The 27,188-nt window shown below is 40.8% G+C and overlaps 2 protein-coding genes across 3 annotated transcripts in view; both read left to right on the forward strand.

The window, feature by feature from the left end:
* Positions 1–9,725, forward strand: part of PKD2L1 (polycystin 2 like 1, transient receptor potential cation channel) — a 45,745-nt gene extending 36,020 nt beyond the window's left edge. The window contains exons 11-15 of one of the 2 annotated variants that reach the window (XM_088144254.1): positions 1,814–1,935; positions 2,110–2,227; positions 5,141–5,277; positions 7,749–7,875; positions 9,510–9,725. In XM_088144254.1, the coding sequence (XP_088000380.1) occupies positions 1,814–1,935; positions 2,110–2,227; positions 5,141–5,277; positions 7,749–7,875; positions 9,510–9,725 (720 nt within the window). The remainder of the gene's footprint in view (positions 1–1,813; positions 1,936–2,109; positions 2,228–5,140; positions 5,278–7,748; positions 7,876–9,509) is intronic. The other variant, XM_088144255.1, reaches the window with a different exon arrangement.
* Positions 9,726–16,724: 6,999 nt separating this feature from the next.
* Positions 16,725–25,483, forward strand: BLOC1S2 (biogenesis of lysosomal organelles complex 1 subunit 2). The gene is made up of 5 exons (XM_088144271.1): positions 16,725–17,106; positions 22,057–22,173; positions 22,821–22,940; positions 23,532–23,636; positions 25,252–25,483. Exons 1-5 carry the CDS (start codon positions 17,046–17,048, stop codon positions 25,281–25,283), a joined length of 435 nt encoding a protein of 144 aa, XP_088000397.1. The 5' UTR covers positions 16,725–17,045; the 3' UTR covers positions 25,284–25,483.
* Positions 25,484–27,188: the final 1,705 nt, after the last annotated feature.

Genomic DNA, 27,188 nt, shown 5'->3' on the forward strand with positions numbered 1-27,188 from the left:
AGAAGTAATTTCCCCCTCCGACCCAGCAAGTATAAGCAGCTTTAACAACTTATCACCATCTCAATACCACAATCTCTTCACCCCGCATCTCACCTCTTTCTCTATAAACAAATCTTTAATGTCTCATCATCCATACTAATCAGCAAAAGTTCATTATGAGTTATCAAAAATAACCATCTGTTATAAACTTAATCTAATAAACCCACTAATCCCTTCCTTTTACATTTATATCTCATTTTCTATTTTTTAAACAAATCCCCCAAACCTCATCACTCAAATACAATCAGTAAAAATCCAATAAAACTTACCAGAGATAACAGCATAACTATTTTAACCTTAATCAAATAAATGTAAAATGTAACAAATAACCTCTTTCCCATATAATTCAACCTTTCCCATAAAACAAAACCTTAGAACATCATCTTCCAGTCCTAGTTAGAAAAAAATCCATTAAAAATTGCCAGAAATAGCAACCTATCTATTTTAACCTTGGCCAAATAAACCCACTTTATATTCCTTCCCCCTACTCCCAGCATTCTTGATCTCAGATCCCTTCATATAATATCCCAACATATGATTTCTTTTCATTTTCTCTTTGTCTCTTCTCACAGAGTCACTGACAACATTAACAAATCCCTTTTGTAGATCCAATATAAAAAGGACATCCAAGTCACTATTCTGGTCTATTATTTGTATGTCCTTTTTAGTTATTAAAAGATCAGCCTGTTTCATCTGTAAATTCAGGGTTTCATCTTGTTCCATATCCTTCTTGTAGTCTATCATTTTTAAGTCCAAATTTGAGTCAATTTTATTTTTGTCCAGTACAACTTGTTACTCTTCCATAGCATCATCTATTTCATCAATAATGGCAGAAATCTTTAAAAGTAACTTCTGAGTTATTTGTTCACACATCTCTCTCAATACAACCATTGTCTTATTTGCTTCTGGTGCCCTCTAGTGTCCAACCTTCAAAGTCCCATCTTATCTTACTATTTTTATTCCAAATGCAAAAACATGTCTAGTTTCCCAAGGGAAGGATTCTTATCTTTAATTTAAATCCATTTATATTAAATCCATCTGGATCATTAGCCCATTTATAACTTTCTAAAAACAATACTCCAATCACCCTTTTGCTGTTAATTCCAAAAAAACAAATTTTTATAAATCCTTAAACTCATACTTAAAACTTCTTTCGTAAAGGAAATTCACCCAGTGAAAACCATAAAACTTGCTATTCTGTAGGTTCTCAATATTTAAACAACAACAAAAAAATTAATTCTAAAGCGATTAAGAAATGAGGATCAGCTGAACTTTGAGTCCAAAAAGGCTACATTATGACTATGAGCTTTGATGGAATTTTCCCTCAACTCCCAGACACTCCACTCACCAGCCAACTGCAACTATATCTGTTCCTGCAGTTTACTCATGAGGTGTAGCTGTTCAGGGTGCATGTGGGCAATCTCAAGGTCTCTTCTTTCTCCGGAGAGATTTTGCCAGCCCAGATCCTGCATTCAGCCGTGAGATTCAACTGCAATGTTGTCCACATTTTCCAGGGACGTCTTCAGTTTGCCATGCCTCACCGGAAGTCAGTTTCTTTCCATTATTTGTGACTGGGCCTTATTCAAGTAATTTCAGAAAAGTTGTAGAGGCAGCTGAAAGCCATGGAAAGGAACTTGTGAATTAATTCCCCAACTGTATCAGGGGCTTCTGTCATTGTGCAGTCTGTTCCTGCAGGTGCCATTCTTATATCTCATGATGAACACAGCATGAAACAACAAAGGGTGACTTTCTTTTGCATTATTTTTAACTCTAGGGCTATAACAGGACACTGATGAAGCTGAAGCTGAAAAAAGACCGGATCTCTGATGTGCAGAAAGCTTTACAGAAAGGAACCAAAGAGTTGGAATATGAAGACTTTAAGAACAGTTTGAGAGAGTAAGCACCTTAAGAGCTTCCAGTGAATTTCACAAGTATCCATCATTAGACCATCGTATCAATCAAGCAGTGTGCTTCAATACCAACCTTGTTATTTATGCATTAAATTTTACATTTTCAGATTTTGTGTTCATCCTTCTCTCCGTCCCCCACCCTTATCCCCAACTTCCTCAGGCTGGGTCATGCTGAACATGAAATCACAGCAGCCTTTGCAAAATTTGATAAAGATGGTAACCAGATCCTTGACGAGGAGGAGCAGAAGAGAATGCGGAATGATTTGGAGGAGAAGAAAGTAAGGGGAAAGGAGATCTGGTTTATATACACTGCTTAAACTTTGATGTACTGACCTGATATTCCATGCTCTGAATTAGGAAAAAATTTACAGGTGGGACTTATGCCCGTATAATGATTTCTCTGCCATGGACTTTATGCATTTGATAAGAAAAGGGGAGAAAACTCAGTGTAGTTCATTTTTAAGTTAACTAATTAATGCTTCCTGAAGCAATATGCAAACCAATATGCAATTATTCTTCAGTATTTACACCACTACTACACTTTTCTCCCTGACAACAAAAACAGAAATACATAGAAAAACTGTGTATGAAAATGCACATATTGGTGAGTATTACATGCAAAAATAAGGGGGTGGCTGAGGCTTTGGATCAGATTGCACCCGTGCAACCTCTCCCCTCTCGGGGATCCTGGCACTACAACTACAGAGATGAAGCAAGAGAAGAGATGTCTAGAGCACTGCTGGTACTCAACAAGGGACAAACTCGGCCAAACACAGGTTAGAGCTGCTATTAGGGCCTACCTAGTGGCGGTGAGGGGCGGCGAAGCACTATTACTTCTCCGCTCTTATTGCGTCCACAGATAGCCACCCCGTGGCCCTGTTCCAGGGTAAGGAGGGCTTAGAGAACCTCTTGCAGGGGTGTGTGGAGGAATTTTCTCAGCATCTATTGGACAAAGTCACTTGGATTCATTCTCAGATGGACGCTAGCTTTGCTGCAGGGCCAGTGGAGATGCCTAGGGAGGCGTCTTGCCCGGTTATCTGGGAATGGTTTGAACCTGTTGGACCTGAGGAAGTGGACAGGGCTGTAACCCTTAGGGCTGTGAGCTCAGCCACCTGCTTCATCCATGCCCCTCCTGGCTGGTTAAAGCGGCCCAGGGGGGATTGTGTGGGTGGGTTCTGATGATGGTTAATTCTTGAGTGAGTGGGTTGTTCCTTCACCTCTTAAGGAGGCTTTGATTTGCCCCCTCCTCAAGAATACATCGCTGGACCGCACGATACTGGACACATTTCATCCAGTATCTAACCTCCCCTTTTGGGGGAAGGTAGTTAAGAAGGTAGTTGTGCGAGCAGCTTCAAAGGACCTTGGAAGAAGTGGATTATCTGGATTCCCTTCACTCAGGATTCAGACCCAGGTATGGGATGGAAATAGCATCGGTCACACTTTTGGATGATCTCTGGCGAGGGCAGGATGAAAATTGTGCATATATCCTAGCCCTACTTGACCTCTCTTTGGCTTTCAATACCATCAACCGTGGTATCCTTTTGGATCAGCTCAAGGATTGGGGGTGGGTGGCATGATGTTGTGCTGGTTTGTCTCCTTTCTACAGGGCGAATTCCAGTCCGTGGTGGTTGGGAAGGAGAGATCCTGCCCTTAGCCCCTGCTATGTGGGATGCCGCAGGGTTCAGTACTCTCCCTTCTCCTATTTAACATCTACACGAGGCCGCTGGGTGAGCTCATCCATCGCCATGGGATGAGGTATCATCAGTATGGTGATGATACCCAATTATACATCTCTGCCCCTGGCGAATTAAGCAATGCTGTGAACGTCTTACCCAGTGCCCGGAAGCTGTGAGGGTCTGGATGAGGAACAACAGGTTTCAGCTGAATCCTGGCAAGACTGAGTGGCTTTGGGTTTTGGAGCCTTCCGGTTCTAGGACTATGCCATCTTTGGTGCTGGATGTAGTGGCACTGCCCCAGATAGACCCTGTGTGCAATCTGGGGATCCTCCTGGACTCACAACTCCTGTTTGAAGAGCAGGTGGCAGTCGTGCCTAGGAGGGCCTTTGTACATCTTCATATTGTGCATCAGTTGCACCCGTTCTTGGCTCAGGGGGGCTCTGCTTACTGTCACTTATGCCCTAGTCACCTCCTGTTTGGACTTCTGTGATGCCCTCTACATGGGGCTGCCCTTAAAGAGTATACAGCTTCAGCTGGTGCAAAATGCAGCAGCGTGGGCAGTTGTGTGTGTCCCTAGAATGGTACATGTCACACTTCTGCTCTCCAAGCTGCATTGGTTGCCAGTTTGATTCCGGGTCCAATTCAGGGTGCTGGTTTTGACCTTTAAAGCCCTTCATGGCATGGGGCTGGGTTGTCTAAGGGACTGCCTCTCCCCGATTACATCTGCCCGTCCCATCAGGTCTGGCAGGGAAGGCATGCTCCGGGTCCCAGGAGGAGGGCCTTCTCTGCCGTGATACCCGCCTTATGGAATCTTCTGCCCCAGAAGTGAGGTTAGCCCCTTCCCTCTTAACATTCCCCAGGTCCCTCGAGACCTGGCTATGTCATCAGGCCTGGGGGTCCCGGGGAGATTTTGCGATGGCTCCCTTATTGCAGATAATATCATCCTCTCTTGTTTTGTGTGCTTTTTATAGTTTATAGATTTTCATTATGACTGTTTTATATGCCTTTATTGGTTTATACTTAATTAAGCGTTGTATGCCATCCAAAGTCACTCTCTTGTGAGATGGGTGGCTATACAAATTAGATAGATAGATAGATAGATAGATAGATAGATAGATAGATAGATAGATAGATAGATAGATAGATAGATAAATGCATTTTACTATGGAGTTTTTTGATGGTCATATTAGGAAAAATATATATATAATATTCATATTCAGATAAATGTGGGTGAAAATGCATATGGACTTATGACAACTTTGGATGGCTCCATTGCACAAGAAGTTATAGGATCTGGAGCAGTTATTGAGAAGGCCCCGCTAGAGTGAGGAGTTTCAGGATGTAGTAGAAAGTTGCTATGACATAAATTTGTTAGCTGCAGATAAAATTAAAATGAGCCCCTGGGCCTGTGATAAATCTAATGGAAGAAAACACACAAATCCATGACTGCAAGATTTTAAATTATTTCAGTGAAATCTGAGTAAGGCTAAATAACTGATTGATTTTGTTCCTCAGGTTGCTCTGAATGAAGAAATTGAGAATTTGGGGAAATCCTTCAGGGACAACACTTTGGACAACACTCTTGGCTTTGCAGAGGCAAAGAATAATCAAGCAAACAAAACCAGCCGTGTTTCTGAGGAAGAATTCCAAATGTGTGTAATATCTCATTTGATTTCATCAATAATCAAATAGATATCAATATATACATGTGATACACATGGACCCAAAGGTGAAAGAAAATATACTGATGAACACACACCAATATGTGCATGCAGAGAGCAAACAAACCTGAAACCTGTTTCACAATAAAGCAAGATGATAGGTTTTAGCTTTCCAGTTGAGTGGATAAGCTGTTTATGAAGGTTAGGTGTGAGTTTAGGATCTGGAGGGACATAGGATTTGACATTTATCTGCATTTCCCTGGCATCTTTCTGGTTCACTCAATCTCCCTTTCCCTACTCTATTTGGATATGAACCAGCATATTTGGTGATTTCCATGGCAGACACCTATTAGGTAACATGGCAGTGCAATAGTGGTACAACTGCTATATTCTACAACTACACAAGAGTATCCTGGGCATATGATTGCAGTCTTAATATTTTTAAAATAATGCAAGATATTCAGTAGTGAGGGAGGAGAAATCTGCATTTTGGAACAAACCCGTGGCTGCACTTGCTAGTTCACCACTGAAATTGAGATATCTAATACTAGTTTGTGTCTCTATTCAGCATTTTCCAAAGCACCCAGTTAGGGCACACAGTTTCCCATTTTATTAAGTGGCTTTTTAGCCTCAACCACCAGGGGCTACACCAAATGAAAGTTCAGTCCAATCAATAAGATTGCCAAGTTTTCAGAACCAGAGTCCATGAGATCCAGGGGCAGAGTCTGGGGACCAGAAGCTTGGCAAATCCAAGCTGGAATCTGCTACAGGAAGCTTAGAGTCCAACGGCAAGGAAAAGGAGCAGAATACGCTGCCTTGATGTTCAGAGGAAGACGTCTGTAGAGGCTTTAAGGGATAAATTCTGATGTACATGGGAGTGGAAAAGTAAATTCTATCACACAGGCTCTAAGGCAAGCAGAAAATAGCCTGTCCCCATCCTGAGGTCTTGAGAAGAAATGGGCTTGAAGCCTAAAACATCAGATCTGGTAACTGTTGTTAGAGGATAATAATCATGCTGATTTTCCTAGTTCCTGCTTTAATTCCTCAGTTATAGTCTGTAGGTGCTATTCCATGTCCCCTTTGCAATCCCAGTCCCATATACGATGGTGTGCTTTGGGAGGGCATCTGCCCATAAATACGTATCATCATGTGTGATCCAGGGGAGGGCCTGACCTGTGACATCTGTGTGCCTGGCATCAGTTAGCATTTCCTTTTCAATATATTAACATCCCACTTCGAATTAGCACAAGGGTTTTCCCCCCCTTTAAACCCACAGTTAGGCAAAGATTACTTGGGAAGAATTTGGAGGAGCAGAGGGATGAGGAATTAACCTCAGCACATGCTCTCTTTGTGGGATTATTTACAACTGATTTAATGATTTTTGTATAGTTGTGTAAGATTTCAGAGAGCCAGTTTGGTGTAGTGGTTAAGGCACCAAGCTAGAACCCAGGAGACCGTGAGTTCTGGCCCCGCCTTAGGCAGGAAGCCAGCTGGGTGACTTTGGGTCAGCCGCTCTCTCTCAGCCCTAGGAAGGAGGCCAGGGCAAGCCATTCCTGAAAAGTCACACCAACGAAACTGCAGGGACTTGTCCAGGCAGTCATCAGGAGTCAAAAACTGACTCGAAGGCACCCACCCTCCAAAAAAATTTTAAGACTTAATTATTCATGTAAAAGTTCAAGACGGGCATTTTGATATATATATTGATGCATTTTGTAATATTCATTGCCAAAGAACATTTAGAACCATCAGTGGGAGATTCACTACCTAAATCCAGCGAATCTCAAGGAATAATATTTCAGTGATACAGAAGAGAAAGACATACGCATGCAAAAACTGTATTGTTAATCAATCCATATTCAATCCATACTTTAAAATATTAGGTTTTGAATTTGAGTATAATTTTGATTTGTAGCTGTGATTTTGGCCAGGAGATGATAAAGTAGGTGAAAGCACCAAAACTGAGAATTCAATTTTTCAAATCCCCAATGTTCTACCCCTCCCAACCTACTGACTACAAGGAGCAATGGAGTATAAATAGGAAGTTAGGGATTTACAGTACTGTGTCTTCTCTTCCACTCTGCCTGGTCTTTGTCTAGAAGACTGCTGATTTCAGGATCTTCCTTTGCCTTTATTCCCAGGCATGCAAGAACATAGCTCTTCCTCTCTGGTTCTCTTCCTGATTCAATGTATTTAAATTGCTTTGTATTCCCTAAAATGGACCTTTTTTTGTTAAAGTTATAAACCTGCTTCATTAATTCTTGCTGAGGTTACATTTCTGCTCTCAGGAACACCCATAACCATGCAGAAACCCTTCATGTCCAACTCATGCTGTGCATGTATCAGAACCAGAGGGAAATGAACTTGCAGGGAGTGGTCTTGACCAGTCCCTATGTACTATCCTATGTACTATCTTAAAAGTGGGTTTTCAAAGCCTCCCTCCCTCCCTCCCTCCCTCTCGACAGACTCCTGCGACGAGTGCTCCAGTTGGAGAATTCTGTTGGTGGCATCATATCCAAGACAGAAGCCTTGGTAATTAAATTGGAAGACCTCGAGAGAAGCAAACTGAAGAAAAAAGACTCAGTACCTGAGGTATGTAAGCAGACTATCAGGAATGGCTTGGAAAGGGTCTATAGCATGACAGAGAGCTATTTCCTCACCAGGGCTTTAGAGCCATGTTTCTCAACCTTGGCAACTTCAAGATGTGTGGACTTCCGCTCCCAAATTCCCTGTGTTGGCTAGGGAATTCTGGGTGTTGGTCTACATATCTTGAAGTTGCCAAGGTTGAGAAACACAGCTTTAGAGCATCTTTTAGCATCACGCAGTCCTCATTGAGGCAATATAAAACCTACCCCTATCACTATTAAAACAGCACATTGATGGTTGGAAGATGCTAGAAATGCTATAAATATGGTGACCATTATTTTCTTAGAAAAAATAAAGAACAAACATGAAAAAGGGGCAAACCTGAAAGAGGCTCATAAGGATAAAAAAATTAATTGTTTATGTTTATAACTTTGCTTTACAAAGGAAATCCAAGAACAAAAGAAAGAAAAATTGTACAAAAATGCATATTGCAATAAAAGTCCCTAAAATCAAACAGTATATGTAAATTTATTTTAAAAAGACAATTCAACCCCTTTTCTATATGTATTGGACATAAAAAAAGGACACTGTGAGGTCATGGTTTTTATCATGGCTTTTTTGATCTATCTATCTATCTATCTATCTATCTATCTATCTATCTATCTATCTATCTATCTATCTATCTATCTATCTATCAGATTTATATAGCCACCCATCTTACATGAAGTGAATAGTAGTATAATAACCTACATGAGTTCAACCAAGGCTGGAGAAACACTATTAAACTTTCAGAAAATCATGTACATTTAACTAACATTTAGAGAACTGCAGGGCCTGACAGTCTCATGGCAGTGAAATGATTCAGCAGTGTGGTAGAGGAGATGCAACCTGTTGCCTCTATAAATTCTCTTACCTTTTTTTTTTTTTTGCTTTGTCATTCACTCCAAGTGTCTTGCAGATTAAAAGATCAAGAATTATATAATGATTAGATGATTCAATGATGGTGCATGGTGCATCTTATTTTCTATCACACTAATCCTGCAAGTAGGGAAAATTATTAATTAATTAATTTAGCCCTTTATAGGGCCACTCAGCTCAACCAATATGACTCTGGGTAATGTGCAACAGAAGTAACACTGTCAAAAAAATAACCATAATAAATTTTAAAAAACCACTAATATATAAAATGGCGACCCAAATGGTATAATTAAAAACCAAAAGGGAACTCCACAAAACCAGGCTCAAATGTCTAGCGAAAGGCATGCAAGAAATAGTTACCTCTCTGTGTTTTCATGGTTTGCCTTTGTATGAATGCATTTTTGATGACTGGATGTGAATATTTCATCTCACACCTATAGTTCCCAGACCAACTACAGGTCACTCACATACTGAATTCAGATATCTGCAACTATTGAGCATTGTTCCTTCTTTCGTTCTTTGTTGGCATCCAGTTCATCTGTGCCATTTACTTTCCTCCTGAAATTCAAGATATTATAGTCAATATACCCAAGAAGCGAACACAGCAATACAAATAGCTGATTGCCACCCTACAAAGAAGGAAAAATCCTTGCTTCTGGAAGAATGCCTTCATCTGTCCTTCATCACGTTTCTGAATGTCTTTTCCCTTTCCTTGCTGGCAGGGAGAACAGTTGATTCAAGAAAATCTGGCTCCGCAGAACACTGAACATGTTGTTACAGAAGAGGGTGGACTGGAAGCAGCCCGTGTGCAGGAGAATTATATCAGTGTGAACTCTCTGAACAGGAGTCAGGGCGTCTACCCCATTCTGTCCAGATTAGACCTATTGGGCTCCCAAACTCCCAAGAATATCCAGTTCAAATCTAACAGGAACTTCTAGCTTATTGCTGAATACATGTGGTATTAATTACTCTTCTTGCTGTTTCATTATGCTTAGGCTAGTAAGGCATTTAATTATGTTTTTAATCTAGCTTCTTTACAAAAAGGAGCTATGGGGTAGGGGACACCATTCATGTCAGAACTGGGTGGGCAAATAATTCTTGTAACCTCTTTCTAAACACTACCAGTCTACTGTTGGGTGATTGTTTTCTTCATGCAGAAGAGATCAATCGTACCTTGGCAGATTTATGTATTTGGCCATATATGATCTGATGTAATGAAAAAGGAAACATTCTCTGGGTTTTAAAGGGATCACCAACCTGGATCCAAATTTTGCGCTGGATTTTCAATCTTTCAAAGTAATCCCTGATCTTATCCTGGCCAGATATAAGCCCAGGTTTAAATTTGGAACTTGGCATTGCCAGTATTCACAGAAAGCATTTTTCTGCACAGGCTTCACTTCTCATAGGAAAACCAAGTACCTGCTGGAGATTGTAATGAGCTGGTATGTTATTGTTATTCCAGGTGCTGGGATTCAAATACTCAAGCGACAGTTCTGAAACCTGGCTAAAGATCTGCATGATGGTTAGCATATTTAAATGGTCTGATTTATACACAAGAAAATAGCATACTGTATACTATCTTCTGACAATGGAGTTGTCAATTTCAGTAGATTATTCTGACGACTGTAAAGAACTAGGACTGACACTAAAAATAAAAGAAATGCCTAACTTTTTCAGTCAATAGGTAAGGATAATATGCACAACTGTTGGCAAAGCATATGATGTTTCCTTCTGAGACTGGAGATTCTTACCAGATGCTCAGATGGCAAACTCTATGCAGCTGTTATTTTCACACATGTACATAGGAGTGCAATCAGCTGCCTCAGATGCATCTTTGACTATTGGATATGTTCTCCATGTCTAGTTATCTTGTAAATGTCCTGAAACAGAAGCGCAGGTACAGTATTTTTTTTAATGTCCAGGCAATGTATCCATTCATTATATGCCAGCCACTGTTAATCTTTAGCTAGCTTTCAGCACTTGAATATCATAATTGTAGTTACTATTAATACATTGAGATTTCGTTTGGGTGTGTGTGTGTGAAATCTCAATGTATGGCAGGTTTCAGAAGCAACGTAAGGCTTCTTAGGTTAGAAGCTCATTAGGGCTTGGATCACCTGGAAATTCCAGTATGTTGGCTAGACTGGGAAGTTGAAAAAACAGCCCAGGAGGGCAATGGCAAACTACTTCCATCACACTGCCAACAAAACTGCATAGAAGTTGTCACCATGAATCAAGTTTGATCTGAGAATGTCTTTACCCTTAACAGAAGTACATCACGCCATGGAGATTGCTTTTAACCTAGAATTTTGTACATTGTTTTTAACGTCTGCCCCATTAGAGCCCAAAGCCACATGCAGAACTATATACTGGAGGCTTAGCAATAAAAGTGGTCCTACTATGTAATCAGCCACCACATAATTTCCCTGTGTCCCTCTGATGCCTCCCTTGCCCCCATGTGATCTCTCACACAAAATCCACTTGTCTAGCTCACCTGTGGATGTTTTGCTTGTGAATGTCAGGAATATAATGCACTGTCATGCACTGCACAGACTTGCAATTTGTTCTGGCGCAATACAGCCCCATTTAGTCCTGCTTGGATACATTCTTTGTCATTTATGTAAACTGGTATGTGCAACCCAAAGGCATTTGGTGAAGGAATTAGATTCAGCCATGTCATATTCTTCCATCTCTGCCATAGTTATTCTTGTGTGATGCATCAAGACAATCTCTCCAAGCCAGAGCAGCAGTAATACTTAAGAACCTTTTCCCATATGACTATTGTTGGTTGGTACAATCATCTGCATTTTCATTGTGACTTCTTGTATTAGTGCAGCAATATTGCGCTTCTACTGATAATGTATCACGCAACTTGAAAAAATGAAGTATTTTTCAGGGAAGAAGGTTGTTCTGTACTTTCTCTCCTCACACAAAGAAAGAAGACTCAAAGGTCAGGGAGCCCGTGTGTTTTACTAAAGGTCACCAAGTGGGTGGGAAGATGCGCTGTAGTTCTGAGGGCAAACACTCTTCCATAGCTTCCATCTCCTCAGAAGTGTGAGAACCTTTCTTGTTCATAGGTGAAATACATTTACTATACATACTTTTTGCTTTATTAAATAAATAAGGTAACAATGATGCAAATATAACAAATGTCAGTCATCTTTCGGTGTTATAGAAATGTTAGCAAACCACATGATCTGAATTAACAATTAGCACCATGGTATCCTTGTGAAGTATGAATTCTTGATTCTTTGACAAATTGGAAGTACAGTACTTGATGATGCAGCGAAGTACAACATATGTATACAGGTACTTGACAATAGCTGTACAGTCATGCTGACAATTCTATATATTTTGGCCAAAATATGGTCATAGTAAAAGGTCAGACTATGTGAGTTAATGTTTTTATTTCCTGAATTGAATAATCTGCAGCAAAGCAAAAGAAACAAATACTGTAAGTTTTTATTGACATTCTGAGATATCCAGTATACACAAAACATTTTCTTATGCTATGAGATATGGGTAGCAGTTTCTGAAAACAAATTGTATTTTCAAAGTTGTATGAAATAGTACTAATGAAGGACTTTAATTACTCTGCCATCAGCTAGGAGGCAGATTCTGCCAAGCATCACTTTTCCAGGAAAATCTAAACTTGTCTTCCTAACAAATTTTTCCTTCAGATGCAAGAAGAAACAAGAAATCAATTACCCTTGACTTGATGCTAATTATTATGGAAAACGTAGTCAAAGAAATAAAAGTAATAAGAACTTTGGAAGGAATTGCTGATTTAAGGAAAACTAAAACTGAATAGGCAAATGTTTATTTGCACTTTAATAAATTCAGTGTGATATAGGTAAGAAGGCAGAAGCTGATGGGAAAAGATGCTCAAGACAGATGGGATGAGATATATGAGCACAAATGCAAACAGTTACGAGAAGGGGAAAAATGGGCATCTCCTTCTCCTTCTATAGAATAAATTCTTCATTCTTCGATGGAGATACATTGAGGCAGTGTCTAACTCAGTATCAGATAAAGCTATCAGCTTCAGTGGAGTGTGGTCTTACGAGCTTATCCAAATAGCTTTTGAAAGGTGCTTTCCTTCAGTCTATGAGGCAGCACAAAAGTATGTCGGCATAATTTGCTGTATCCCAACAGTTGATATCTATCCTACCTCATAACAAGGCCAGTGAGGACAGTTTTACAGTTTTGAGCAGGGCAGTCAAAGGACAGTCGTTGGTGGTTGTGTTTTCCCTCCTTCCAAGCGTTCCCACTCCCAGGTGGTAGCAGAAAACACATCCAATTAATGTTCTCAACAGGGTTGGGCATTTAAAAGCAGCCAAAAGGAAATGGTGACCAACTTATAAGCACACACCATACCAAAATTACTAGTACTACCACAACTTTACCACCAGTTTCTGCCAGAACCCGTAACAAATCATGTGCAGAGAAAAGTTTGTATCAAGAGATGAAAAAAATCACTTTAACATCCAATCAACTGAATTCCAAGTGAGGGGGCCTCAGCTACGGGCAGAGGGATGAAACAAAGGCAATGTAATGAGGACATGTCCTAAAAGAATGGTTAGCGAGGCATCTTCAAGCTGGCTAGGGGGACTTGTGGACAAGTCTTTGCATGTTTTAACTTTAGACACCAAGCAATGACATTGTAAGAAATAGTCAAGACAAAACAACTTCTGTATACAGAAGGAAGTTCTACTTAAGTTGAGAAGAATTCAAATAAAGCCCATTATCCGCTAATTAAATGTAATTTAATCTTGAAATTATTATATAGTGGAGACTAGAATTTGAGGAGATCCAAAATATGATTAAAATCTTATTTACTATACTGCTCACTGGTATGGAAATAACTGCCTACAGTATTTGTTAAGGAAAATCCAGTGTTGGCCAAATAAAATCATTGTTAAAACTACAGTTAAATCCATTAAAGTTTTTAATCTATTAAAATGTGTTTCTTCACCTCATATCAAATGACAGGCTTTACTAACTGAAATGACAACAATTCTTGTATGTTTAAAATTGCAAGTTCCATTACAGTAGCTTTCCATAAGAGCTCTATAACTTTGGGGGGGCATGGGGAGTGGATCGCCAGTCAAAAAAACTTGTATGTTGATTGCCACTTTTTTTCAAATAATTTTATTAAAAATTACAAATAGAATGAAAACTAATACAAACTGCAAAAATAGGAATACAAAAAGAAAAATACCAAAGAAGGAAAAGTGTAGAAAAGAAAAAAAGAAAAAGAAAAAGTAAATTCCCGCTTAATCCTAGCAAGAAAAAACAATTTTAATAGCTTATCACCATCTCTTAATACAACATATACCCTCCTCACCCCATAATTCATCTCTTAACTAAAAAACATAATCCAAAACCTCACCATTCATTCTTTACTAGCAAAAGTCCAGTAAGGGAAACCAAATATAATTAATTTTCCATTTTAACCTTGACCGAATAAGCCAACCCTGTATTCCTTCCCTGAATTTTTAACAATCTTAATTTTTAACCCCTTCAAAAATAGTCCCAGAACTTGTTTTCTGTTCATCTTGTCTTTAATCCAAAAAACTTTCAAAACTGTAACAGAACTCTTTTGTACATCCAGTAAGTAAAATTTGTCCTTTTTTTATCACTTCTCATGAAGTCCTTCAAGACTTTTACAGACTTCTTTTGTAAATCCAGTAAGAAGAAGTTATTGAAATAGCTTTTCTGGTTTAGTAACTGAACATCTCCTTTAAACAATGAAACATCCATCTGTTTCTTTTATCCAGAGCATCTTTCTCCATAACCTTCTCACTGCTTGACACAATTAAATCCACATTCAAATTAATTTCAAACTTATCCATTGTAGCTTGTTCTTCTTCTGTGACTTCATTGACACACAATCTGTCTATCATATCAAGTAATTTTATAGACCAATATTCAAAAATGTCCATTAAAATTGTTTGCTCCATTCTTTATTTCTTTAATGAAACGAATTTATTATCCTCTTGCTCCCTCTAGTGACAAACCTTCAAATTCCAATTATCATGTTTTCTGTTAAAATAACCCAAACAATCACCATTTCCCACCTGAATTCTTCTAATTAATTCAAAACTGTAATTCCAAGTCCATCTGAACTCTTAATCTATTGTTAACTTTCCAAAACCCATATTCTAAGCATCCTTTTGTTGTTTAAATAAAAAAATAGTATTTTTCCAAAGCTTTTAAAATCACATTTAAAACATCTTTTTCCAAGGAGAAGGCAATTCACCCGATGAAAACAGGAAAATCTTGCCAATCTGAAGGGTCTTAATATTTCCAGCACAGTGAAAATCAAAAAGTGATTAAGAAATGAGGCACAGGCAAACTTTATGTTCTTCAGAGTCTGCGTTATGAGTACAGTATCAACCTTGACCACAAAAGAACAGTTCCTGCAGTCTACTCATGAGTCTGGAGTCACATGGGTTACCTCAACAATCTCTCCTTCTCCAGAGAGATTTTGCTGGCCAGATCCAGCATCCAGCCATGATTTTCCTTGTAAACGTGGTCCTGCTATCAGCAGGATGTCAGCTCACCATGGTGCTTGCCAGAAGTGACCCGTTCACTCTCACTTTTTAAAGCACAGTCAACACCTGCCTTCACATAGAAGGAGTCCCCAACTCTTTAACATTCTATTGTATAAGGGAAACTGCCATAAAAGTAATTATAAATACCTGTATTAGAAATTCAGATCAAAAAAAGGATCTTGGCGAGGCTGGAAGTTGACAAGAGAAATAATACTGATCACCAGATTCTTATAAGACTTGAAAAGCTGAATTGTCATGAAGAATAGCTCACTGGGTTTCATGGTTGTCAGTGTCACCCACAGCAAACTGCAATGACGCCAAAATTATATCCCTCATGCAATGATGTAATTGTACAAATTTCACCTTTAGGCAGTTGTGCAGCACATTAGCACAGCATTTGCACGATGACACTGCCACACCCATTTCATCATTTCCCCCTTGCCCCCAATTGTTAATTGATAGGAAATCCACTGAGAAATTACTCAAGCCACTTTCCTGAAAGCCAACAAACAAGGCCTCTGAAAAACACCTGAGTTGAGCAGAAGTTAAGATGTTGGGCTAAGAGCAGGGAGGCCCAGGTTCTAGGCCACCTTAGCCACAGAAGCTCCATGGGGGACTTTAGGCCATCTCTTCTCTCTCGATCCAACCTACTTCACAGGGTTACGCGGAGGACAATGAAAAGGAGGGCTAGGTACCCCACCTTGAGTTCCTGAGTAAATGGTAGGATGGTAGGATAAATTAGGATAAGATATATCCATTTTTTTAAAAAGGAAGTCATATTGGCTGCATTCACATATCCAATTGTCATGATCTATTGAACCCGCGTGGTAGAATATGCCAGAGTTGGCTGTGGTTTATGCCTCTCCGGAATGCATTACTAACATGATTGCTTATACGTCCCTTGTCTAAACCAGACAGGCATATGCAGGTCCATTTTTATTTGTCAGGTTTTGTATCATAAACCTGACTCTATGCCCTGTGCGCTCTAATTCAGTAATAGCTAGAGCAGTGTTATCTCAACCTTGGCCGCTTTAAGGGGTGTGGACTTCAACTCCCAGAATTCCCCAGCCAGCATGCAGTACATAATAGATTCCCAAATAAGCAACAGGCTGAAGGGTAGTACTGTTTACAGCTCCTGGGCAATTACGGCCCGGTCTCCAACTAAGCCCAGCCGTCATTGCGACCTTTCTCCCCGGGCTCCAGGCTCTTCTTCCAGCCCTTGTGCGTCAACCCCGCGCCCTCCCTGTCCCTGTCCCTGGGCCTCGGGGGAGCAGGGGCATCGCAGCCGGGTTCCTCCTTGGCGACGCCGTCCCTGCTTCCAAAGCGTCCAAAGGCACCCGGGGGTGGCCCGTCTCAAGCGCGCCTCCTACCCGCCCTTCGTTTTCCGGCCCAGACCCTCCGGCCGGCGGGGGAATCACCCGCAGCGCCGTGGGACTCCCGAGGCGGCGCCCTCCCCGCCGTCGCGCCCCGGAAGGGGCCTCCCAGGGCCCTGCCCCTTGCTTGGCTCGGGCGGCGCAGTCAGCGGGAAGCTCCGGGCCGGGAGCGCAGCCTACGAGAAGGCGAGGCCGAGGGGCGCGCAGAGCGGGATGCCGGGTGCCTAAGCTGGCCGCAAGCGCGCAGCAGCGCCCGGGGAAGCCGAGCGCGCTCGGGAGCCGCTGCCGCCGCCGCCCCTCCTCGCTCTCCGTTCCCGGGAAGGCCGCCATGGCCGCGGCCGCCGCCTCGCTGGAGGACAGCTTGGAGGCCCGCCACCAAGCCTCCAAACGTAAGCGCCTCGCCGGGTCCCCGGAGTGGTGGCAGGACTGCCTGCTCGGCGCGCCCCTTGGCCCTGCCCCGGACAGCTCCTCCGCGGGCGTGAGCGGAGCGTCCCCCGCCGCCCGGCTCTGCGGAGGAGCCGGCGCCTCGGCACCCCCTTCCCGCCGAAGCCAGGAGTCGGGCGCGCCTCTTCCCCGCAGGAAAGGCCGGGTAGGCCCCGGCAAGGCCAACCCCGGCTTCCCTTGAGCCTTTCCCCGCGTTCCGGGGGGACGTTGCCCGGCCGGTGACGTTGCCTTTTACCCTCTCCAGCCCACCCCTGCGGCAGTCCCCAGGCTTCCTTTCTTCCCCTGAGCCAACAGCATCCTGGCCGCCCTTGTTGCCTGTGGGGTGGCCAGTTCACAGCGGCGGGAGGGGGATCCGCTTCCATCTAGTGGTCACCTTAGGCTGGTTGGGTAGACCCCCTCCCGGGGACCCTGGGCTGTCTCCACCGGGACATTCTGCTTGGGGAGCTAGGAAGCTTGGCTCTCTCAAATTAGGCTCTCTGTTGGACCCACCTGCTTCTAGAGGCCGCAGATTAGCCCGGGGTCCAGGGGAGCAAGAACAGCTAGTGTGCTTTGTGGCTGAATGTGGACTAGGTCGGGGACACCGGATAGCTTTGCTTACCATGCCCTGCACACCCAAATCAGGACACAGGTGGGCAAGCCTGAGCCAAGGTATAGATGCAGGAATGGGACCGACAGTGGACGTAAACAAATGTTTTGCTGGTATAGTTTGCTGGCTCAGGGATGGGTAAGGAGCACTTCATCTAAATTTTGTAGCAATTTAGCAAACCGAGTTGATCATGAGCTAGGATTCAAGGATGTCTTTGGGGTTCTTTGCATTTTTAAAGAGACCATACTCCAGAATTGTTAGACAATTAGTGATCCACCTCCGGGTATGTAGTGTGGCATTTGATGCCAAGAAACCCTTAGAGGCTGGCATGCAGAATGATAAGAGATGATCTTCAGTGGAATGGAAGATGGGACTTCAAACTTTTCTTCTCTAGCTCTCTTTTGAGAGGCCATGCTGGATCACTGGGTATCCTTAGCATCATTCATATTTATTTATCAAATTTATATAGCCACCCATCTATCACTGATATGACTTTGGGCGGCATACAATAAAACAAATAATTAAATCTTAAATAACCATTAAAAACAATTAACATAAAATATAAATAAGATCATGGAAGAATGCACCAAAATCTCACATACAATACAATCATCTCGTGGGCTCCCTGTTATCATGGGATCCCCCCTGCTGAAAAAAATATGTCTTAAGAGATTTTGAAAAGGACAATAGGGTCGGGACTAATCTCACCTCGGGGGCAGGGATGATGTTCCAAAGGGCGGGTGTTTCAGCAAAAAAAGGCTTGTCTCCTGGGTCCCATCAAATGGAAGTCTTTAGCAGACAGAACCTGTAACATGCCATTTCTGCTGGACCTGATGGGAAGGGCAGATGTAATCAGGGAGAGGCAGTCCCTCAAATAAGCCCTGTGCCTTGTAGGGCTTTAAAGGTCAAAAATAGCACCTTGAATTGAACCTGGAAGCAAACCAGCAATTAATGCAGCTCACGGAGCAGAGGTGTGATGTGCTGTCTTAGGGGCACACATAACTGCCTGCACCACCACATTTTGCACCAGTTGAAGCTTCCAGATACTTTTCAAGGGCAGCCTCATGTAGAGCGTGTTACCGCAGTCCATTTGGAAGGTGATCAGGGCATGAGTAACTGTGAGTAGAGCCTCTTGATCCAGTAACAGATGCAACTGGTGCACAATACGAAGCTGCGCAAAGACCCTCCTAGACATGACTGCCATTTTCTTCTTGAGTTGTAAGTCCAGAAGGACCCCCAGATTGCACACCGGGTTTGTTTGGGGCAGTGCAACCCCATCCAGTACCAAAAATGGTAAAGTCCCAAATCTGGAAGACCCTAAAACCCAAAGCCACTCAGTCTTGCCAGGGTTCAGTTGAAGCCTGTTGTTTCCCATCCAATTCCCCACTGCCTCCAGGCACCGAGGCAGGACATCAACAGCATTGCTTAGTTCGCTGGGGCAGAGATATATAATTGAGTATCATCAGCATACTGATGATAACCCCCCTCATGGCAACAGATGATCTCATCTAACGGCTTCATATTTAGTAGTTGTTTATCTAGTAGTCTGGTTAGGTGTCAGGATGTCTTTTGTCATGACTGTACTATGATAGTAGGGAGTACAAAATTGTTCAGTTCTCTGTCTCTTCACATCATGGCTTGAAACATCTTGGTATGTCTTGTGTTTGGATTTACTTTTGTACAGTCATTATATTTACATTCCAGATCTCTTTTTCAGCTAGCACAATTTATAATTTTTTTTAGCCCTTTAGGGTCTGACCATTAACTCATCCCATAACAGACTTGGAGACCTGGAGAGCCTCCTCCCATTTTCATGCCATCTCTCTTACCTGGGAGTTCATCCCCTGGTTGGGAAAGGTGAAGTGTGGGCAAGTCTGACAGATGGCTAAACCTACAAGTCTAACTTTCTGTCAAAACCACCACTGAAACCATCACTGTGAACGCCCCCCTGCCATCACTGGTCAGATGTTATTCAGGCTGATCCATATATTTGAGCTAGATATCAGTCCAGAGATGTAATGTTGGACACTGGGCTCTCCCAGAATAGCCCTGGAAGATAATGCATGTGGACGGGACAGGGGATGTCTGTAGCAACTAAAGGAACCAATAGGTGTTTGGCTGATCCCATTCCTTAGGAGTTATCTGCCATTGAAAAAATGGTCAATGAAGCAAATCAGATTGTGCTCCCAGTAAAAATGCCACAGCTTGTTGGACAAGATTAAGGTAATGTTATGGAGATAGAGGGTATGTTTGTAGCATGGTTAGATGCAAGTGGGGAAAGGCTCTGAGTCATTCTTGTTGCTTGTCTCTTCAGGAAGTGAAGAAGGTTTTTATATCTGTTTACCCCAATACTTATCTGTTAGATTGTTCCCAGCTTGGCTTATAAGGCATTCCAAGACTTTGTCCTTCCAATGATTTCCAAGATTAATCACCACTCTCTTCTGCAGAAGAGTTCTGCTTAAAGATGATCTTGAGACAGCTGCTGATAAATCATCTTTTGACATGTCTATGTATGGCTGATGTTGAGTTTTCTGTATTTAGCCAGATTGGTGAAAAAGTTGGTATCATTGCCACTCAAGGAATGATCCTTTCCAGTCTGAGATCAGTCCCACATTTAGTACAATATGGCCCTAGACGCTCTGACGGGCTATACAAGAAAAAAAAATAGGAATAAGATAACTCTGTTGATATTGCTGAATCTCTCAGCAGCTTTTGATAACCATTGGATCATAGTTTGCTTTTCAAGCACTTCAGGGATTGGAGACAGTACCACAATGGATTATGTTCCTGTCAATACAACTAGAAAATAGCATTGGGAGACTTCTTTTGGGCTCCTTGGGAATTGTCTTGGTGGGAGTGCCCCACAATGTTTTGTTGTGCATCTTATCTACCATTTCTGTGAAGCTCTAGGAAAGATGATGTGTGGTTGTGGGATGAATTCCTATCAGGAATAGCTGTTCTGAGAGAAGTTAATGTGTTTCTGGGCTGTAGCTGATTGGGTGAGGCAGACAGTTGAAGCTGAACTGAATTAATACATACGGTTTGTGCTGGTTTGGGAGCTGGATTTTGGGATTCAGGAGATATGCATAATCTGGATAGGGTTGTGCCTCCCCTTAAGGATCAAGTTTACAACTTGATGATCGTCATGGATTCATCATTAATGCTGAACAGCCTCATTACATTGCTGGGCTTGCTGATGTAGTGTGGGGGGATGTTTTTTATCAGAATGGGCCAATACATAAAGTACATCCATTCCTGAAGTGAGGCTGAGTAGTGTAGAACAAGTTATTGGAGGGGTAAGGTTAAAGCTTCCCTGCCACCCCACCCATCATTTTGTTGAAAATTACTGTTTCCCCATTGCTAATGGTAATAAGCTGTTAACTTCTTAAAATTGCTGAAAGGATGTCAAATTAAAATCTCTACTGTTTAATGATCGGGGGTGGGGGATCATAAGTGCATGCCCTATCCTCAGCAGCAGACCCCAGAAGGTTCCATAACAGCCCAAACAGTACCGTCTCCCAAAATTGCCCAAGTCTATCCTACTGGTGGGAATTAATAATAGAAGAGAATTCCAGGAGATGATAAGCTCAGTTTTATAGTTCTAAGCAGAGGCTGGATAAGTATCTCTCTTGTATCGAGTAGTAATTTCGCCATATTCATCCAGCATTTTGATCTGTATTCAGTTTTTTAGTGTTTTAGAATTTACTTGAAATAATAGAAATGAAACTATGAGAAATGATCTTAATAGGGCCTTAGGGGCTGAAAAAATCCTGTTTAGTTCTGAAGATTTTGCTTGATACAGTTTTGTAGCTGTTCTTTGTAGGCCTCTTCTGTGAGCCTCCATTTGTATTGAGGAAAAAAGCCTTATAAGTGACAATATTAACAACAGGATGCTTTCTTCAAGAGGTTTGCTGGTGTCTTCCTCTTTTCTGCACCTGTGAAATTGAGGCCTGCACATTTTATCTTCTAATTTTAGAACTACAATATATTTTGTGTTTGTTTGTTGCTGCATTCTTACTCTGATGCTCTGATTTTTGCCAGTGAAATGTTTTGTAGTGTTTTAATGTATTATTTTAAGCTGTCCAGAGAACATTTTTATTGGGAAGCATACAAATATTGTAAATGAAACAGGGTCTTTTTTTCAAGTATTGGTAATAGTAAGATGAAGGAGTTTGCATACCAATGCTTTTTGGCTCTTACATTACATATACAATTAAGAGTTCTAATCTTCAGGACTTCCTACAGCTGAAAACATTAAGGTTGTTTGCATTTCTAAAATACAAGTGCTTTCTTTTATACTTCTGAATAGAGGAACCTGTTGTGGAAACTGCAGAAGAAGCCACAGAACCAGCAGAAGCTGATATTAATGAACTTTGTAAGGAGATGTTCAACAAAATGGCTATTTACTTAACAGGTGAACTGACTGGTGAGTTAATATTAAATTTACCATACAGTGTGATTCTTTGCAAATTTTCCTGAAATCCTAAATAGGTGTCAAAAAGTACTTTCTGAGAGAAATTACTTTTTTTAAAAAAGGAAATTTCAAATGAAGTCAGAACATGTCTGATCAGTTGGTCAGTGAACCCACTTTTTCCCCATTGTATCACAAAAAAGAGTGATGTCTGCTAATAGCTATAGCCCCACCTGCTTTTGACAGGCTTCTGACTGTGGCCCAGTCTAGACAGGAAACTGTGCAGTTGCCTCTTAACCTACTCCTTCCCCCTCTTGAGAAAAACATATTTCTGAGTGTTTCTGATAAAATTACAACCAAAAGCAACACTGATTATTTTTAGATTCATATTCTATGATCAACCTAAGAGAGTTATTGACATATTACGAACATCATTGAAAGTAAAACTGTGGTTATGTTTTATAGAAGGCAAGTTTAACTTGGTTGGTTTGGTTTTTCATTCAGTGTGATATGTGACATCAGGCACTATGATTGGTAAACCATGGTTTTGGGTTTAGTATTTGTGAACCCAGCCATTCGTTACTTATTCAATAAATCGTAGTTAAAACAAGCTCTGGCAAAATGCAGTGTGTGAACCCAGCTCCTTCTCTTACATTTTTTAGCAACTAGTGAAGATTACAAACTCCTGGAAAACATGAACAAACTAACTAGCTTGAAGTACCTGGAAATGAAAGACATTGCTATAAACATAAGTCGGAATTTGAAAGACTTAAACCAGAAATGTAAGTAGAAACAAACTCTAATTATGTACAATCATAGGATGTTGTTATGCTCGTTTGCATTTTGGAAGTATGTCAAAATACCTCCAAGAAAGAATTGAATATGAAAAATGTACAAGGAACAAAAAGAAGGTCTGAAAGACCTCCTTAGCACAGCCTTTCCCATCTGGATGTATTAATCCACGATCAGGCAGTTGATCAGCTTCTTAATATGCTCAACATGCCAAAAGAATGTCTGAGGAAGGCTCCAGCAAATCCAACAGCATAAGAGGCAACAAATATTTTATAATAAAAAAATGGAGGGCATTGATCTGTTTCTGTTACTTAAGATCTAATAGTCATGGTTGTATGTATTACCCATAGGGGAAGAGGCATAGCTTAGCATGCATGCAGCTTTTCTAATCTCCAGCACTGTGGATAAGGTGGGAGGCCATGGTGAGACCTGGAGAACCATTGTCCATCAAGAATAGACAACACTGGGCAATATGAGCCAGTGGCTTGATCCAGTAGAAGGCACCTTCCTATCAAGTAGCAGTTATTTTTTTAATCCTCAGTGAATTCTTACTTTTTTCTCCCCTCTCCATTTTCCCCAAGATGCTGCACTTCAACCATATCTGGAACAAATCAATCAGATTGAAGAGCAAGTTGCAGCTTTGGAACAGGCTGCCTACAAGCTGGATGCATATTCTAAGAAACTTGGTAGTTATTTGTGATATTACTGGAACAGTGCTGTTAGGAGTTCCATGACATGCAAGTTTTGGTTTTATCTGTTTCCCCAAGCAAGGGCTTGAGATGTTATCCTTGTTAACACTACTGTAATAAGTTGTATCTTATGATGCCAACTTCCACACCTCTCACATTGCAGAGGAAGAGAGTTGGCAATGCCTGCCCTAAAGCAAAGCATTGGATGTCTGATTCAGCCTTCTACCACCTTGTAATATCTGTGGAGAATAACGGAATGTTAGTGCACTTCTTCTGTGTTATGGGTTACTACTGTTCTGTTTGGAAACTAGTTATCACCTATTGTAATTATGGCCAAAAGGGTTGCACATTTCACTAAACTATGATTTATTTAATCATGGTTTATTGAACTATGATTTTTTTTGGTTCAGTTCACACAAATTGCTGAGATTTACAATGGGATTCAATACAAAGCTGCTGCACCTAATCTGTTTCTGACTTGGATGGTGACCCTGTCCTGTGGTCATCAGTGTCCACTGCTGATTTTAAGTATTGGAAGTTATTGGGCTCTCCTGAAATAAATTCAAAGCAAAAATCAATATACAGCAATAGCTAAGAAATAAAGCTTTATACTGAGTATCTGGCACAACAGACTGTTAACTGACAATGTTAGAATGAGCCCCAAGTTGCATTTTACTAACTATTATTAGGACAACACACCTAGTTGCCATTCTGTTTGATCTTATACCAAATGCTTTTTCCCTAAAAAAAATAAGGGGGTATACATGAAGGGTTTAGGAAAAGGCCAACCAAAGCAAATCTGGGAGGAACAATTGCTGACAAATTCCTATCAAATAGATAAGAATTTGATCAGTGATTTGATCCAATCAGTAAACAATTTCTTTGCTTTTCTACTTTATACTATTTTCATTTGTGCATTTTCTGGTATTTCAGGTTCCTGATTAATCAGTTCAGACCATATGTATTTGTGTGTTTGTATCATCTATTCCAGTTTCTTTTCCCTTCCCAATTTTTAGTTACAATGACAGGATGTGACTGATGTCTTTCTCTTAATTGGGGCATCCGTGATCGCAGTTGCTATTTTGACTTTTTTAACACCCCACCTCCCATGGACACTTCTGCTTTTAACATAACCCTGATAAGTAACTGTCAATACTTATGACTAGGTGAAAGGAAGTTTTCAACATATTCCAAAACTCAGAAGTTGTTTAGTAAGTTTCAGAGGCAGTTTTAAAGAGACAACAAATGTATTTAGAACATTAAGATTTATATATAGCAGCTGATACTCATTCTGCCTCAAGAAGTTTAATTTTATTTAGGATGTTTGTGTTACAGCAAAGAATAGGAAAATTCTAAATATCCAAGGGGATTTTGGATACATTCCTTCAATAGCAGTACTCCTAGCTCTTTTAAGAAATCGAATCAATTTTCAAAAAAAAGTTTGTGATCTGATGTGAGTTGTCATTTAAAAGGAGAAATTACATTGAATGTGCTTAATATCAGTGTTTTCTCATATCTTCTTAAACACGACAGACTGTGCTATTAGATTTACAACTAAAATGCAAATGAAATGTTTTACTTGCACTAAGGCTGTGTCTTTTGTCCTCTACAGAAGCAAAGTACAAAAAACTGGAGAAGCGATGAAAGAAGGGCCTTAGATACTGAAACTGCTTCTAGAATACATGACTTTTGCAAGAAGCCAGATCAAAGATTTCTGATGCTGAACTTCTGAAAAAAATTTATGTCTCAGCAATGCATTTGGACTAGAATGCCCTAAGAACTTTCAAAAGTAGCAGTGGCTATACATCTCTAAGAATAAACTACTTCTTTTATTGTAGAATCTATTCCCTTTTTACTATTTTTGATACTCATTTTACAGAGAATATAGAGGCCACTCTTAACCACTTCAATTCTGCCAGTGTTGTTTTTGTTGTTTGTGTAACTTTTGTCTCTGCTTCCCTATGAAGCAAGAAATGGGCCACTTCTGCACTCTATAAATCCCTTCACTACCTCCCAATTGCCACTAAAATGGCGTGGCTTTACTAAAAACATCTTCCCTGGCCTTGCTTTATACTTTTGTTTTTGATGAATAAACCCCAGGAAAGACGTCTGTCTTCATGAAGGGAAATGCTTTTGGTCTTCCTTCAGAGAGAGCCTGAATCACGTGAGTCTTAACTTTATTAGCCCAAATTTAGCTTGAGTGTACACAAGGACTGACTGATATGATATCAGCACTTATCTGCATGGGTTGAAGACAACTTGTGACAATTCCATATAATAGTTATAAAACAGTTTATTGATTTCAGTGGGACAGATGGATTGGTTGCTAGGACGTCAGCTGCTATTAAAAAAAACTAAGAAATATAAAGAAAAGACATCCACCTAAATAAAAGTGGTTGAAATGAAAATGAAAACAAGCACAGTCCTAATGCTGAAGGTGGTGAGATACTGATACCATTCATTGTTCTCACCCACTATTACAATTTTAAGATACTGCTTTGGCAGCTACAACTTTCAAAGTTGTAGTCCCCCCTAACCAACTTTCTAGACTGAAGAAGCCACTTGGACAAGCAGCAAAACGTATCAGACCAAAAGAAAAGAAGTCCAGTTGCCATGACTCAACCTCCAGACAATTCCACCTGGATGACTGAGAATCTGCATCAACATATTCAAAGTGGTTCTTGCTGATTCGAGTTGAGGCTCTTCCTATGAACGTGAAAGAAATGGTAAAGGCTTGTGTGATTAAATAACAAATATTAGCACCATAGCTAGAATGATTTGATTAAAACTTCAGTATAATTCCATTTTCCATAATAAATGCTTTTCCTGTGGAATGATCAGCCACATTGTCCATTCTAGTTTCTGCTCTCTAGGTTCAAAGGTTCACAACTCTCTAGGTTCACAACAGAGTTCTTTACAATGCATGAGGAGACACTACTGTAATTTGTAAACATCCAGATAGACTGAGCACTGAGGCCTGCTATAAGAGAGGGAGAAGCCATTTCAGGAGGGAAGAGAACAGAACAGAAAACTGGCAGCCAGGCTTACCGCCATACCTGCATAAACCAGAAACTCCTGGTCTAGTATTTCCAGGATACTGCCAAAGTTTAAAAAAACACACCAATCTCCAAGTGACACCATTAAAACTCTTAGCCTAGTATGGCTGTCATAATTCACAGGTGATGTTTGCACAACATGCTCGGCTGGGTCAAAGCTACTGGCTGCTTCTGCACATCCCATGCAGTTAATGTTAACCTTCATTAGACCTTTTGTGACTTAACATCCAGCATGTTGGTCAGTGAATGGCTCACTATATGATATGAATCTAGAAATTGGGCTATTGCAATACCCAGGTTTAACAAGTATGAACACAGCCTGGATGTGAGCTACTGATCTACTTGAACGCCTATAATGATGATGTACTTCAATTGGAAGGATACGTTTTTACCATCCCCATCTTTGTTCTTACCCTTGTTTGGGACCATTGGTTCTGAATTATTTTTTAGTAGGCCAAAATCACTTCCTACCTATTAAAAAAAAAAAAATCCA

Source organism: Python bivittatus, unplaced genomic scaffold (genome assembly GCF_059951505.1).
Source record: "Python bivittatus isolate LINGU-HERP-01145 unplaced genomic scaffold, Pbiv_v1 ctg000400_np1212, whole genome shotgun sequence".
Classification (NCBI taxonomy): Eukaryota; Metazoa; Chordata; class Lepidosauria; order Squamata; family Pythonidae; genus Python; species Python bivittatus.